This window comes from Erinaceus europaeus, chromosome 12, assembly GCF_950295315.1.
Source record: "Erinaceus europaeus chromosome 12, mEriEur2.1, whole genome shotgun sequence".
Classification (NCBI taxonomy): domain Eukaryota; kingdom Metazoa; phylum Chordata; class Mammalia; order Eulipotyphla; family Erinaceidae; genus Erinaceus; species Erinaceus europaeus.
This window is the reverse complement of record NC_080173.1, coordinates 46199333-46215631: the sequence shown is the minus strand read 5'-3', so window position 1 is coordinate 46215631 and position 16299 is coordinate 46199333. Positions and strand designations below refer to the sequence as shown.

Below are 16299 nucleotides of genomic sequence, written 5' to 3'. Positions count from 1 at the left end.
TTTTTAAGATTTACTTATTTACTAACATATGTGAGGAGAAGGGGGTGCTGGGCGATGGTGCACCCAGTTGAGCACACATGCTGCCATCTGCAAGGACTGGGGTTCAAGCCTCCACCCAGTCCCCATCTGCAGGGGGAAAGAAAGCTTCATGAGCAGTGAAGCAGTGCTGCATATATCTCACTTTCTCCCTCTCTGTCCTATAAAATACAATAAATAAATAAATAAATAAATATGAGAAAATGAGAGAGAGGGAGAGAGAGAGGCAGATCCAGGACATCACTCTGACACATGTGATACCATGGACTGAATTCAGGGCCTCATGTTTTAAGTTCAAAGCTCTTAGCAAGTGTACCACCTCCCAGGCCATTATCTTCTTCCTCATATTCACTTCATGAAAAGAAGCTTGATTTGGGCAGGGAAGGCAGCTGGGGGTTCGGAAGAAACTCTAACCGTCCACTATCAGTACTGGCCTTTCTTTCAGGAGCTCACGTTCCCTTTCAACCTCAGAGGCAACATCCAGGACACAGGGTTTGGCTTTTTATTGACACAAACACAAAGGCAGCTTCGGTAATGGGGTGGGATACACTAAAGCAGAAATTCCTCCCCAATTCCAGCTCAGAGAACAGAGGGAGTCACACCCCTATCAGGAAGTCCCCACTTTGGTTCCAGTGACCCAGGTTCTAAACACCTCCTTACCTCCCTTGCTCCATCTCCCCACCCATGTAAACCAAGTCTGAGGCTGTTTGCAAAGCTGACTCCCTACTTTGAGAAAGCAGTGGGCCTCCCTTGACTGCACAGCGGAATGTGCTTAATTTTGTTACTTTGGTCCCAGAACAAGGAACAGACAGCATTGCCTCTGAGTTCTGGCTGGTAGATGCCACACTTACCTACAAGGCTGAGAAAGTATCCCCACCTCTTTCTCCTCACCCACCCATGAAGAAATGACAGCCCCCGAGACAGGAATTGGCATAGACCCCAGGAGACCAGGGACTGCCCCTCCCCCACCCACTGGCACACAAACACAGATTTTTGGCAGTGTTGTAGGACTGGGGAGGGAGCAGCAAAACCCCGGCTCCACCAGAACAAGGAAGGCACTGGGGAGTCCAGGAGTGGAGGAAGTGTGGACACAGGGACCCCACCACATATACCAGCATAGGTTTTGCATCACTAAGGCACTGAGAACAAATCCAGAGAACTCAGTGAAGGAGGGTGGGGCACTAGGGGAGCAGGTCTGATTCTCCCTTAAGGTCAGAGGCAACCTTAGTTAAGAGCGACAGACTGGACAGACTGGACGTGGAAGAAGCCCAGCTGTGCTTAGGAAACTGGGGAGAGAAGACAAGGCCATCCAAGGAGGCAACAGAGTTCAGAGTGGGCACGGGCCTGCCTGGTTTGGGGGCGGGGCACTAGGGCAAGACAGGTACATGCTGGACTCACACAGACTTTTGGCCCCACATCCTGAGCTGACATTTCAATTCTTTGGGGAGGTGGTGGGGCAGGAGTAGGAGGGAGATGGGGCAGAGGTGGAAGCACACAGAACAGGATTGGCTAACCTTGGCACAAAAGCAGCACAGTAGGCCTGTGGAAAGGCTGGGGGGCAGGAAGTAGCCAGCCTCCCTCTGATCCCCCCCACCCCATCCCCTTGGCAGGGCCCAGACATCCAAGTGGTCACTTCCCAACCTCTTCAGAGGCCAGGAAGGGGGGGAGGGGCAGCCCTGACAGGAAAGAAAGAACAGGGCTGGGGAGAGGTCACTGCCAGAAACCTTCAGGGGACAGATGGCAGACATAATGATAGAGAATGAAATGCACGTGGCTTCCCAGCTCCTCTCTTCCTGGGTCCCAAAGGTCTCCAGGCCCCACACTAGTTCTCCTTCTCTGGCCCAGGCACCAGGAGGACTTTGCCCACATTCTTCTTCTCCTGCATCTGCTTCATGGCATCCACCACCTGCAGAGGCAGACAAGACTCTGTTCCCATTGCTGTCCAGCCCTCCTCTTTCCAGGGACCCTCTGGGCCCTGAGACCCTGGTCATAACAGGTTTTACCCAGGCCTGCAGAACTAGCCTACTCATCCCCCCCCTTTTAAAATCTTTATTTATTTATTGGATAGAGACAGCCAGAAGTCAAAAGGAAAGGGGAGACAGAGAGGGAGAGAGACAGAAAGATACCTGCAGCACTGCTTCACCACTTGCAAAGCCTTCCTCCCTGCTTGTGGGGACTGGGGACTCTAACCCAGGTCCTTGAGCATTGCAACATGTTCGCTCAACCAGGTGTGCCACCACCAGGGCCCCCCTCTTCATTTCCCCCTCCAGGGTTATTGCTGCACTACAAATCCACAGCTCCTGGAGGCCATCCCCCCCTTTTTTTTAAAGGACAGAGAATAATTGAGAGGGGAGGGGGAAGATAGAGATGGGGAGAGAAAGACAGACACCCGCAGACCATCTGTGAAGCGACCCTCCTGAATATGGGGAACCGAAGTATCCTTCTGCCTCATACTATGTGCGCTTAACCTGGTGCCCTACCACCTGGCCCCCCCCACTCACCTTTTCAAAGGGCCACACAGAGTCAATGTGGGGCTTGATGTGGCCCTGGTTATACAGCGTCAAAAGGTGGGCCACCACACCACTGACCAGGTCCACCTCGCCCTCCAGGTGGCCCAGGTGGAAGCCACAAACAGCACGGTTGGCTGGCAGCAGCTGCAGAGATGTCACACTGAACTGATTCCACCATGTGCGTGCCATGGCCATCAGGTTCCTCTTGGGGCCTGTCAGCAGGTTAGCCATCCCTGAAGCACAAGGAGACAGGGCCTGTGGATCCAGGTGGCAGACAGGCAGACACATCCTGCATGTCTGGAGGCAAGTTTGTCTGCCCCTGTGGGTACCTTAACAGTCACCCTCACCAGTGCCTATGAGTGACAGGCCCCAACAGTAATTCCAGCTGACTCCAAACATGTTCTATTCTTTCTTTCTTTTAAATATATATATATTTAAATATTTATTTATTCCCTTTTGTTGCCCTTGTCTTTTATTGTTGTTGTTGTCGTTGTTGGATAGGACAGAGGGAAATGCTGAGAGGAGGGGAAGACAGAGAGGGGGAGAGAAAGATAAGACACCTGTGGGAATCGGGCGGTAGTGCAGCAGGTTAAGCGCAGGTGGTGCAAAGCACAAGGACCGGCATAAGGACTCCGGTTCAAGCCCCCGGCGCCTCACCTGCAGGGGAGTCGTTTCACAGGCGGTGAAGCAGGTCTGCAGGTGTCTATCTTTCTCTCCCCCTCTCTGTCTCCCCCTCCTCTCTCCATTTTTCTCTGTCCTATCCAACAACTACAACAATAATAACTACAACAATAAAACAATAAGGAAACAAAAGGGAATAAATAAATGTTAAAAAAAAAAAAAAAGATAGACACTTGCAGACCTGCTTCACCACTTGTGAAGTGACTCCCCTGTAGGTAGGGAGCCAGAGGATCAAACTGGGATCCTTAGGCCTGTCCTCGTGCTTTGTGCCACGTGCACTTAACCCACTGCGCTACCGCCTGCCCAACTCCCTCTTTCAAATATTTTATTAACTTCCTAGTGAAAGAGATATAGGGAGAAAGACACAAAGAGAAAGGTCACAGCACTGTTCAGCACTGGTTTACAGTGAGGCTGGGGACTGAACTTGAGACCTCAGAAGTAAAAATCCTTTATTTTTTAATATTTATTTTTATTTATTTTCCCTTTTGTTGCCCTTGTTGTTTTTTTATTGTTGTTGTAGTTATTTATTTATGAGAAAGGTAGGAGGAGAGAGAAAGAACCAGACATCACTCTGGCACATGTGCTGCTGGGGATCGAACTTGCGACCTCATGCTTGAGAGTCCAAAGCTTTACCACTGTGCCACTTCCCGTACCACTCAAAATCCTTTGCATAGCCACTATGCTTGTCTTTCTAGCCCATACTTATTTTGTGTATGAGTTAACTCTTTTTTTTTTTAGGTTTTTAAAAATCATCTTTATTTGTTTATTGTATAGAGACAGCCAGAAATCGAGGGGAAGGGTAGATAGGGAGAGAGACTGAGAGGCACCTGTAGACCTGCTTTACTGCTTATGAAGCTTTCTCTCTGCAGGTGGGGACCGGGGGCTCGCACCAGAGTCCTTGCATGTTGTAACATGTGTGATCAACCAGGTGTGTCACCACCCAGCCCCTATGAATAAACTTTTTCATATATGTGTATATATATATATTTTTTTTTTAAATATTATTTATTTATTTATTCCATTTAGTTGCCCTTGTTGTCTTTTTTTTTTTCTTAGAAAGGAAATCTTTTTTTTATTTTTTAAGATTTTATTTATTTATTCATGAGAAAGACAGGAAGAGAGAGAGAACCAGACATCACTCTGGTATATGTGCTGCCAGGGATTGAACTCAGGACCCCATGCTTGAGAATCCAACACTTTATCCATTGCGCCACCTCCTGGACCACACCCTTGTTGTCTTATTGTTGTTGTTGTTATTGATGTCATTTTTAAAAATTATCTTTATTTGTTTATTGGATAGACAGCCAGAAATCAAGGGGGAGGGGGTGACAGAGAGGGAGAGAAGGGGCGGTGATGCAGGTCTACAGGTGTCTGTCTTTTTCTCCCCCCTCTCTCCGCCCCCACTTCTCTGTCCTATCCAACAACAACAACATCAATTAAAACAAGGGCAACAAAAGGGAATAAATGAATAAAATAAAATAAAATAAACAATCCCTCACTCCACTAAAAACCAGAATTGAGTAGTGGTCTGATAAAAATAATAATAATAGGGAGTCGGGCTGTATGTAGCGCAGCGGGTTAAGCGCAGGTGGCGCAAAACACAAGGACCGGCATAAGGATCCCCGTTCGAACCCCAGCTCCCCACCTGCAGGGGAGTCGCTTCACAGGCGGTGAAGCAGGTCTGCAGGTGTCTATCTTTCTCTCCTCCTCTCTGTCTTCCCCTCCTCTCTCCATTTCTCTCTGTCCTATCCAACAACGACGACAACAATAATAACTACAACAATAAAACAACAAGGGTAACAAAAGGGAATAAATAAATAAAATAAATATTTTTTAAAAAAAGAAATAAAAAGTAAATAAAAATATATATTTAATTTTTAAAATTATATTTATTTATTTATTTATTTATTGAATAGAGACAGCCAGAAATTGAGAAGGGGGTGACAGAGAGACACCTGCAACACTGTTTCACCACTAGCAAAGCTTCCCCTGCCGGTGGGGACTGCTGGTTCAAACTGGATCCTTGTACATTATAACATGTGCACTCAATATACATCTGCTTTGTTTTCTTTTCTTTTTCCTCTAGGGTTATCGCTCGGGCTCGGTGCCTACACTACAAATCCACTGCTCCTGGAGGCCATTTTTTCCCATTTTTGTTGCCCTTGTTGTTATTGCTGTTGTTGTTGGATAGGACAGAGAGAAATGGAGAGAGGAGGGGAAGACAGAGGGGGGAGAGAAAGACAGACACCTGCAGACCTGCTTCACCGCCTGTGAAGTGACTCCCCTGTAGGTGGGAAGCTGGGGTCTCTAACTGGGATCCTTGTGTGGGACCTTGCACTTCGCGCCACGCATACTTAGCCCACTGCGCTACCATCTAGCCCCCATAAAATATATTTTTAAAATATTTATTTACAGGGAGTCAGGCGGTAGCGCAGCGGGTTAAGAGCAGGTGGCGCAAAACACAAGGACCTGCATAAGGATCCCGGTTTGAGCCCCTGGCTCCCCACCTGAGGGGAGTCACTTCACAGGTGGTGAAGCAGGTCTGCAGGTGTCTATCTTTCTCTCCCCCTCTCTGTCTTCCCCTCCTCTCTCAGTTTCTCTCTGTCCTATCCAACAACGACGACATCAGTAACAACCACAATAATAATTACAACAGCAATAAAAACAAGGGCAACAAAAGGGAAAATAAATAAAATTTAAAAATATATATTTATTTACAGAGCTTGGCAGTGGTGCACCTGTCTGAGTACATGTTACAATACACAAGGACTGGGGGGCCAGGCAGTGGTTCACAAACTATAGTGCTCAAGGATCCGGGTTCAAGCCCCTGGTCCTGTCCTGCAGAGGGAAATCTTCATGACTAGTGAAACAGAGCTACAGGTTTCTCTCCCTCTTTCTCTCCCCCTATCTCTCCCTTTCAATTTCTCTCTCTCTTTTTTTTTTTAACAAGAGCACTGATCAGCTTTGGTTTATGGTGGTGTAGGTGATTGAACCTAGGACTTCAGAGCCTCAGGCATGAGAGTCTCTTTGCATAACCATTATGCTATCTACCTCTACCTTTCAATTTCTATCTCTATCCAATAATAAATATGTAACATTAAAGATATTTTTAGATAGTCTCATGGTAACGTAGCGGGTTAAATGCATGTGGCACAAAGCACAAGGACCAGATAAGGATCCCCAATGGAGCCCCCGGCTTCCCACCTGCAGGGGAGTCGCTTCACAGTGGTGAAGCAGGTCTGCAGGTGTCTATCTTTCTCTCCCCCTCTCTGTCTTCCCCTCCTCTCTCCATTTCTCTCTGTCCTATCTAACAACAAGAACAATAAAAATAATAATAACTACAACAACGATTAAAAAAGAATTTTTTATATTTTTATTTATTTACTTATTATTGGATAGAGACAGAGATAAACTGAGAGGAGAGTGGGAAATAGAAAGGGACAGAGACAGACACCTGCAGCTCTACTTCACCACTTGTGAAGCTTTCTCCCTGCAGGTGGGGACCAGGGGCTTGAACCTGAGTCCTTGTGCATTGTAATGTGAGTGCTTAACCAGATACACTACTGGACTGCCCTCAAAAGAAAATGTTTTTAATTTTTAAAAAATAAAATACATTAAAAACAAAAAAACAGTGCACCAAAACCTGGTTGAATCCCCCAGCCCCCACTTGCAGGAGGGAAGCTTCATGAGTGGTGAAGCAGAATTGTAGGTGTCCCCCTTTATATCTGCTATCCCTCTCAATCCTATCAAAAATAATAATAAATTAAAAGTATATTTATTTAATGAGAGATAGAGATACCCAATCATTACTCTGTCATATACAGTGTCAAAGATTAAACCCAGAGCCTCCTCCATACAAGTTCTGTGTTCTATTTGTAAGCCATCACTCTCACTCTCATCTCTCCCTATAGCTGCCAAAATTATTTATTTATTTATTTATTTATTAATGAGAAATATAGGAGGAGAGAGAAAGAGCCAGACATCACTCTAGTACATGTGATGCTGGGGACTGAACTCAGGACCTCATGCTTGAGAATCCGATGCTTTATTCACTGGCCACCTCCCCGACCACCAAAATTAATTTTTTTTTTTTGCCTCCAGTTGTTGGGGCTCGAAGCAGCACTACGATGAATCCAATGCTCCTGGTGGCCGTGTTTTCCTTTTTTGTTTCTTCCCCGTTTTATTCGATAGGAAGGAGAAACTGAGAGAGGGGGAGATAGAGAGGAAGAGGGAGAGACTGGCACCTGCAGCCCTGCTTCACCGTGCATGGTTCCCCTGCAGTTGGGGACCAGGAGCTCGAACCCGGGTCCTTGTGCTTAGTACTATGTGCATTTAACTGAGTGAAGCACAGCCCAGCTCTCCTAAAATAGTTTTTCAATGGGTGGGGGTAGATAGCATAATGGTTATGTAAAGAAACTCTCTTTTTATTTTTAAATATTTATTTCCTTTTGTTGCCCTTTTTGTTTTATTGTTGTAGTTATTTGTTGTTGTTATTGATGTTGCCGTTGTTGGATAGGACAGAGAGACATGGAGAGAGGAGGGGAAGACAGAGAGGGGGAGAGAAAGACAGACACCTGCAGACCTGCTTCACCGCCTGTGAAGCGACTGCCCTGCAGGTGGGGAGCTGGGGGCTTGAACCGGGATCCTTACACCGGTCCTTGTGCATTGCGCCACCTGCACTTAACCTGCTGTGCTACCACCCAACTCCCTAAAGAAACTCTCTTGCCTGAGGCTCCAAAGTCCCAGGTTCAATCCCTGCACCACCATAAACTAGAGCTGAGCAGTGGTCTGGTAAAAAAAAAAAAAAAATTCAAATAGAAAAAAAAATGCAGTTTGCTCAGGAGAGTAGGACAGAAGGACTGACTGACTTTGCCCTGGAATAATTCCCAAACAAGAGCAAAGAAAGAACAAAGAAGTGATTATGATCTGCATGTAAGGCTGCAAAGAGAATGACAGTGGCCGGCACCAATATTTAGGGCCATTCGCACCCTGATGCTCTCCCTTCATTCAGATTCAGAAAATCCTGGGTCAGAGGCCCTGAGACAGCTCACCTGGTAGAGCACACATCTTGCCACGTTAAAGGATCTGGGTTTGAGTCCAACTACCATATAGGAACACCAGAGATGATACCAAAATAAATTCTACAGACAGTGGAGTAATTCTGTGATGTCTTTGCCTCTCTCTTTCTCTCTCTTTTCATCTCTTCTTATTCTCTTATCAGAATAAGAAGGATGAAAAAGAAGGCTGGTAAGGAGTACAGTGGATAAATTTCAGAACTCTTTTATTATTATTATTTTTATTGGATAGAGACAGACAGAAATTCAGAAAAGAGGAGGAAATAGGAAGAGAAATACCTATAGCCCTGCTTCACCTTTCTGTGAAGCTTTCCCTCTGCAGGTGGGGACCAGGGGCTTGAACCTGGGTCCTTGTGTACTATAGTGTGTGCACTTAACCAGGTGTGCTACCACCTGGACTCAAAATCTCAGAACTCTTAAGCATGAGGTCGCAAGTTCAATCTCTCTCTCCCCTGTCCTATATGTGTATGCAAGTTTATGCATTTTATTTATTTATTTTTTAAAGATTTTATTTATTAGAAAGATAGGAGAGAAATAACCAGACATTACTCTGGTACATGTGCTGCTGGGGATTGAACTTAGAATCTCATGCTTGAGAGTCCATCCACTGTACCACCTCCCGGACCACTATTTTTATTTAAAAAATAGTTTTTTAAACTTTATTTATTTATTTATTTCCTTTTTTGTTGCCCTTGTTGTTTTTATTGTTGTTGTAGTTATTATTGTTGTTGTTGATGTTGTCATTGTTGGATAGGACAGAGAGAAATGGAGAGAGGAGGGGAAGACAGAGAGGGGGAGAGAAAGACGGACACCTGCAGATCTGCTTCATTGCTTGTGAAGAGACTCCCCTGCAGGTGGGGAGCCGGGGGCTGGAACCGGATATTTTTATTTTTAAAGAGTAAAAAAAAAATCATCGGGAGTCGGGCTGTAGTGCAACAGGTTAAGCGCACGTGGCGCGAAGCACAAGGACCAGTGGTATAAGGATACCGGTTCGAGCCCCCAGCTCCGACCTGCAGGGGAGTCACTTCACAGGTGGTGAAGCAGGTCTGCAGGTGTCTGTCTTTCTCTCCCCTTCTCTGTCTTCCCCTCCTCCATTTCTCTCTGTCCTATCCAACAATGACAACATCAACAACAACAATAATAATTACAACAATAAAACAAGGGCAACAAAAATGAATAAATATTTACTCAACCAGGCATACCACCACCCATCCCCTATCAAATGATTCTTGTTAAGATGTTTATCTGTTCCTTTTCACTCTCACAAACACACAGAAAAAGGAACAAATAAATAAATATTTTTAAAAAAATCATCCTGGGAGCAATGGAATCCTAAATGTGTGAGGCCCCAGTGTTGCTAAAACAAATCAAAAAACAAAACCAACTATCTGGGTCCCTAAGTCCCACTCTGCTTCCGTCCTCTATCCCTGGCCCAGTAACTCACCATAGGTGACCACTTTGCCCATAGGTTTGAGGAGGTTGTAGCCCTTGGCAGTATCTGATCCACCCAGAGGGTCCATGACAATGTCCACTCCTGTCAAGAACAGAGGGGCCCAGAATACTATTAAGCTTCACAGATCTGGAGACCCCTCCCTGTCCTATGCCATCCAACTCCTCATACCCTGAGCCCACCTTTGGGGGAGATCTTCTTGATCTCATCCACATAGTCAGTGGTGTGGTAGTCGATTGGGTGTGTGACCCCATTCTCCTTCAGCACCTCATGCTTGCTGGCCGAGGCTGTTCCAAACACTGTCACGTTCTCCACTGTACCGCAGAGCTGCAGGGCAGCCATACCCACACCCCCTGCAGCAAGAAACTCATAAGCAGGAGATATGGTCACCACCCTCCACTCCAGCCTCTCAAGGACCCAGCACATCACATTCACTTTGCCTGCACTCATTTGAGGCTTTTGCCCCTCAACCCATGTCCAATTTTCATGCTGGAGAAATGGGGTGGGGGGAGGAAAATGGATGAGGAGAGTGTGCTGGGTAAGGGCATGTTGCTATGGCTAGCACACCAGGCTGGACCTGGTATCTGAATGTTACCATAGTAACACCACTGCAGAGGCCTCCTGGGCGCCATAGGCCTAGGCAGTCCTGTGTTACCATGACAACAGTGCAGACAGGCTTTTGAGGAAGGGGCCTGGAAGGAAATATGGATTGGATGAAGAGGGAGAATGAAAGGATGGGCCCTATCACCTGCTGCCATGTGTACTAAGACGCTGTGGCCAGGCCTGAGGTTGCCGAAGTCAAAGAGGACCATGTAGGCTGTGATATAATTGACCAGCAAAGCAGCCGCTTCCTCAAAGGTCATGGCTTCAGGCATCAGGAAGGTCTGTGCTGAGGCCACAGTCACCTCCTCCTGCCACATGCCTGAGCGGATCAACACCATCACCCGGTCCCCTACCTGGAAGATTAGATAAAGAAAGTTATTCAGGGAGGGGATAGATAGCATAATGGTTATGCAAGCAGACTCTCATGCCTGAAGCTCCAAAATTCCAGGTTTAATCCCCCATCCCACCATAAGCCAGAGTTGAGCAGTGCTCTGGTAAAAAAGAAAAAAGAAAAAAAAATTATTCAGGGGAGTTGGATGGTAGCGCATCGGGTTAAGTGCAGGTGGCACAAAGCACAAGGACCAGAGTAAGGATCCTGGTTCGAGTCCCCGGCTTCCCACATGCAGGGGAGTAGCTTCACAGGTGGTGAAGCAGGTCTGCAGGTGTCTATCTTTCTCTCCCCCTCTCTGTCTTCCCTCCTCTCTCCATTTCTCTCTGTCCTATCCAACAATGACGAGATCAATAACAACAACAATAATAACTACAACAATAAAACAAGGGCAACAAAAGGGAATGAATGAATGAATAAATAAATAAATAAAAGATTATTCAGTGGTCTGGGAGGTGGCGCAGTGGATAAAACACTGGATTCTCAACCACGAGGTCCTGAGTTCAATCCCTGACAGCACACGTACCAGAGTGATGTTTGGTTCATTCTCTCTTTCCTGTCTTTTTCATGAATAAATTAATAAATTCTTAAAAAAAAAAAAAACAGTGGGAGTCGGGCTGTAGCGCAGCGGGTTAAGCGCAGGTGGCGCAAAGCACAAGGACGGGCATAAGGAAGGCTAAGCACATGTGGCACAATGCTCAAGGATCAGTGTGGGATCCTGGTTTGAGTCCCCGGCTCCCCACCTGCAGGGGAGTCGCTTCACAGGCGGTGAAGCAGGTCTGCAGGTGTCTATCTTTCTCTCCTCCTCTCTGTCTTCCCCTCCTCTCTCCATTTCTCTCTGTCCTATCCAACAACGACAACAACAATAATAACTACAACAATAAAACAACAAGGGCAACAAAAGGGAATAAATAAATAAAATAATAAAAAAAACCAGTGGCAACACAAGGGAAAATAAATAAGTAAATATTAAAAAATATATTCAGTCACTAATTCATTCACCTACAAGCAGTTTGTGATATTCTAATATACACATAGCCTTGTTCCTGGCCATGAAGTAGCAATGGAACCTACAGCAATAGTCATGTAATAATAATGTCATCATTAAAAAAACAAATAACCACTTACCTTTACTGAGTGCTTAATGAAGGCCACTAAGATCCCATTGCAAGTACTTCATATGTAAACACTGACAGCAGCTTTTTGAGATAGATATTAGCCTTATCTCCACTTTACAGATTATATTTCAATACTGTGTAAGATCTCTGATAAGCAATAAGCTTATAGTTAAGGCAGCATGAAATATTGGTGAAGAAATCAAGTTGCTTCAGTTAAAAATAATAATAAAGGGAGTTGGGCGGTAGCTCAGTGAGTTAAGTGCAAGTGGCACAAAGCGCAAGGACCAGCATAAGGATCTCGGTTCAATGCCCCCCCCACACACACACCTGCAGGGGAGTCCCTTCACAGGCAGTGAAGCAGGTCTGCAGGTGTCTATCTTTCTCTGTCTTCCCCTCCTCTCTCCATTTCTCTCTGTCCTATCCAACAATGACATCAATAAAACAACAATAATAACTACAATAATAAAAACCAACAAGGGCAACAAAAGGACTCCACTATTTGTTTTTAGTTCAAAGTTTAGCACATAGTAAGTATTTCAAAGTGTTAACTAATAATATTGATAACAATAACAGCAAAAACAGCAAGGAGGGGACATCTCTGAAGGAGGAATGCAGAATGTGGAAAGGGTCATGACAAAGCACAGGTCAAAGGCTGGAGAAATAGCTCACTTGGATAGTGCACTGCTTTGTCATGTGTGTGACTTTGGTGCTAAGTCCAACTCCCACTACATTGAAGGAAGCTCACTGCTGTGGTTTTTTTTTTTCTCTCTCTCTCCCTCCCTCTCTCTCTCTCTCCCTTTTCCCCTCCTACTCCCTCTCCCTCTCCTTGACTTTTCTGTCCCTGTCAAACAAAACAGAGAAAGAAAGAAAACAGATCATGGTGGTCCGGGAGGTGGCACAGTGGATAAGGCATTGGACTCTCAAGCATGAGGTCCTGAGTTCAATCCCCAGCAGAATGATGTCTGGTTCTTTCTCTCTCTCTTATCATTTCTCATGAATAAATAAATAAAATCTTAAAAAAAAAAAGAAAAGAAAGAAAAAGGGGCTGGGTGGTGGCGTACCTGGTTGAGCGCATGCATTACAATGCGCGAGGACCCAGGTTCGAGCCCCTGTCCTCACCTGCAGGGGGAAAGCTTTACTAGTGGTAAAGCAGGGCTGCAGGTGTCTGTCTTTCTCCCTATCACCCCTCTCCCTCTTGATTTCTGGCTGTCTCTATCCAATAAATAAATAGAATAATAAATTTAAAAAACTGTTTAAAAAAAAGAAAAGAAAACAGATAAAGGTCTCTGAGTGATTAGGGGTGGGGGCTGGAGAAGTATATGAGCCAGTACTAAGGGACCCAGAAAATACTTTCACCCAACAATGGAGGATGGGTAAGAGAACAAAAATCATATAATCCCTCCCAGCAGGGAAAGGCATTCTTCCCCACTCTGAATCACCTGCATGAAGGCTTCCTCAAAGAATGGAAAGGAGGCAAAAAAAAATCAGAATCTTCTCCTCAAGTTTAGCAAATGGGGTCAAGGGGAATGGAGAGAAAATGTCTCTCCCCATTCCCTAAACAGCTGAGAAGTAGTGTGAATGATGCTCTGGCACAATCCATGTCTGTCTTGGTCACTGCTAGGAATGATGGGAATTCTATGTAAATAACAAGACATGGGACTCAAGGGGAAAGAGAATAGGGCTTCCACAATACTTTTTTTTAAATTTTTTATACTAGAGCACTGCTCAGCTCAGGATTATAGTGGTGCTGGGGATTGAACTTTGTACCACTGGAGCCTCCGGCATGAAAGATTTTTGTATAGCCATTATGCTATCTCCTAGCTCCCACAATACTCATTTTCATGTCCTTATCACCTCCCCCACTCTACAGCTGAGGAGGATAAAGAGCAGACTAGGATATTTTCCTGAAGGCACAGGATTGATATGAAGAATTGGAGATTCACCCCAGAACTCACCAGCAGACTCAGAAATATCCCAGGAGAGCTGGGAAAATACAGTAATCAGTCCTGACAATGGCCAGACTCAGATTTGGGCATACTGCCTCCCCAAGCCAGATCTCAGGAGGGAGCACAGAATCCAGCCTCTTACATCAGATTCGTGCCCTGGACAGGATATCCTGTATTTACTTAGCGGAAAATATGGGGAGGGGTGGTTAGGTGGGTGGCCTTCAGCAGTGATATGAACTACAACTCCCCTCATCAAAAACAAAGGGGAAAAAAAATCACTTAGTACCTTCTCAAGAGTGGGATTATTTAGAAGTCAGTGGTAAGGGTGGGGCTGGGCTGAACTGGAAAAGCCCTTTATGTAGATGCTGTTTGCATGTACAATAAACCCAAGTTTCTCTGGGATTAGGGATTGGCAAATTTGGCAAGACAAGGCTGCTTCTGAAAAGACCGTCTGACAGGGTCCATATTTGAAAAGAACCCCATAAAATTCCGAGAAGAAATTATATGCGTGCAAAGGTTTCATCTCAGGCCTCTCAAAAAGTTAGTTATTTGGAACTCCCTTGAATCCAGGCTTGTGGCTAAGATTAAGGATAAAGCCATGAAGAAACAGACTGGCAAAGCTGGGCCAACCTGATCATGGTGCCACACCCCCATCCCCACCCCCACCCGAGTCCAAATGGACGTGCCAGGATCTCTGAGGCAGGGGTCTAAGGAGAGGAAGGCAGAGGCGGTTCTGCGGGAACATTCTCCAGGGCAGCCGCGGGTCATGGCCCGCTGGCTGAGTCACAGGCAGTGGAGGAGAGGAGATATTTCAGTCTTCTGGGAGAGCATGTCCAAGACAAAGATCCAGAGACCCAATCTCTCCTCCCCCTCCTCAAATATCAGAGGAAGTGTGTGTGTGTGTGTGTGTGTGTGTGTGTGTGTGTGTGTGTGTGTCATGGGAAGTGTGTGTGTATGTGTGTGCGTGTGTGTTCTCCCTCCCCTCCATGATGGGTGTGCCCGGCTCCCCAGGGCTGTTCTGGGAGGGGCCGCCTCACACCCCCACAGACCACGGGGCTGCATGTGACTAGGGCTCTGACAAGGCAATGCGCCCCCGCCCAACTTCACCCACTTAGCTCCTCAAGCTCCCTCAAGGAAAGGGCCCTAGTCAGTGCTCAGGGTCGCAAGTCACAATTCCCCAGGGAGTGTTTGGAGGTCAGACGACAGGTGTGGCTTCACTAGAGTGGAGGGGTGCAAGGTGGTTGTGCGCACGCGCACGGGCGTCTTATTGTTCCCCTGCCACCCTCCCCGGCACCAGCGCCACCATCGCTGCTAGGCTGCAGCCACAATCAAGAATGTGGGAGGGGGTGATACGGCCATCTCGTCCTCCTTCGGGAATCGAAATCCAGCTCACCAGGGCCCTCAGAACACAGGGTCTCTGGCTAGTCTTTCCAATCGGTTCTACCTGGGTGCGCGCCAGTTCTCCCCACCCCGCCACACCCCCGCGGCCGCCCAGCCTCCCCCAGCGCCCCGCTCACCTTGCGGTCGCTGACTCCCTCACCCACGGCGATCACCACGCCCGCGCCCTCCATGCCCGGCGTGATGGGCAGAGGCGGCAGCCGGTCGTACAGCCCTTGTCGGGCCATAAGGTCGGAGAAGTTGAGCCCGCAGGCCCGGACTCGCAGCGTGAGCTGTCCGGGCCCGGGGGCCGGGGGCGCAGCCGGCCGGGTCTGCAGCTTCACCTTCTCATAGCCGCCGAAGCCCGTGAGCACCAGGCAGCGCAGCGGCGGCTGCGGCGGCTCCACTGCAACCGCCTCGGAGGCCGGGGCCGGCTGCGTGTCGTCCACCTCGACTTTGGCGGGCTGCGACGACGAATCTTCCGCCACGTCTGTCTCAACTGCCGCCACCACGGTGGCCGCCTCGGCTGCCTCTTTCTCGGCGGACATGGCTGGAACTCGCGACCAGCGAGCGCAAACAGCTGGACTCTACACAGCTGGAGAGGGCGGGGCGCGCGCGTCTGAACCAGAGGCGACTGCGGACCCTGAGCCTGATGGGAGGGGCTGGCGCCGAGGGCGGGGCCTCGCGTGTCCACTTAAAGGGCCAGCGGAAGTTCGGGAGGCCTAGGGACAAGCGGTGTAGTTCTTGGGACGTGCAGGCCGCGTTTTAGCTTGCATATTTATTTACAGTAAGTCTTGTGCAACTTTAAGAAAATATCACCACAACATAAGGAAAAAGAAGGAACTTTATCTTGTAATTTCAGTTATGTCGTATTGACAATCTAATAGTAATGAAACAGAATACTTGTCTGTAAAGGTACATGATATCCCACAAAATTCATGAATGTCTGGCACGCATCTCTGAGTCTGTCCCGAGTCTAAGGGGTGGGGAGGGGATAGTATAATAGTGATGCAAAAGACGTTCATGTCTGAGACTCTCAAGTCCCAAGATCAGTCCCCAGCACCACCATAAACCAGTGCTCTAGTAAATAAGAACAAGGAGGGGGCGGGTGGTGG

General features: G+C 47.2%; 1 protein-coding gene across 1 annotated transcript; it reads right to left on the bottom strand.

The window, feature by feature from the left end:
- Positions 1 to 524: 524 nt before the first annotated feature.
- On the bottom strand, positions 525 to 15821 carry VAT1 (vesicle amine transport 1). The gene is made up of 6 exons (XM_060203437.1): positions 15325 to 15821; positions 10501 to 10708; positions 9935 to 10105; positions 9747 to 9836; positions 2538 to 2779; positions 525 to 1942 (listed from the first exon to the last, which is right to left on the bottom strand). The coding sequence occupies exons 1-6, from the start codon at positions 15730 to 15732 to the stop codon at positions 1859 to 1861; spliced, it is 1203 nt and encodes a 400-aa protein (XP_060059420.1). The 5' UTR covers positions 15733 to 15821; the 3' UTR covers positions 525 to 1858.
- Between the last annotated feature and the right edge of the window lie 478 nt (positions 15822 to 16299).

What these genes read in the sequence shown, in the direction of transcription:
- VAT1 (XM_060203437.1), bottom strand. Translation starts at nt 15,732, where the DNA reads ATGTCCGCCGAGAAAGAGGCAGCCGAGGCGGCCACCGTGGTGGCGGCA. An exon ending in CTTAGTACACATGGCAGCAG is followed by an intron (nt 10,106 to 10,500) that starts GTGATAGGGCCC and finishes TTCTTGCTGCAG; the next exon opens with GGGGTGTGGGTATGGCTGCC. An exon ending in CAAGAAGATCTCCCCCAAAG is followed by an intron (nt 9,837 to 9,934) that starts GTGGGCTCAGGG and finishes TGTTCTTGACAG; the next exon opens with GAGTGGACATTGTCATGGAC.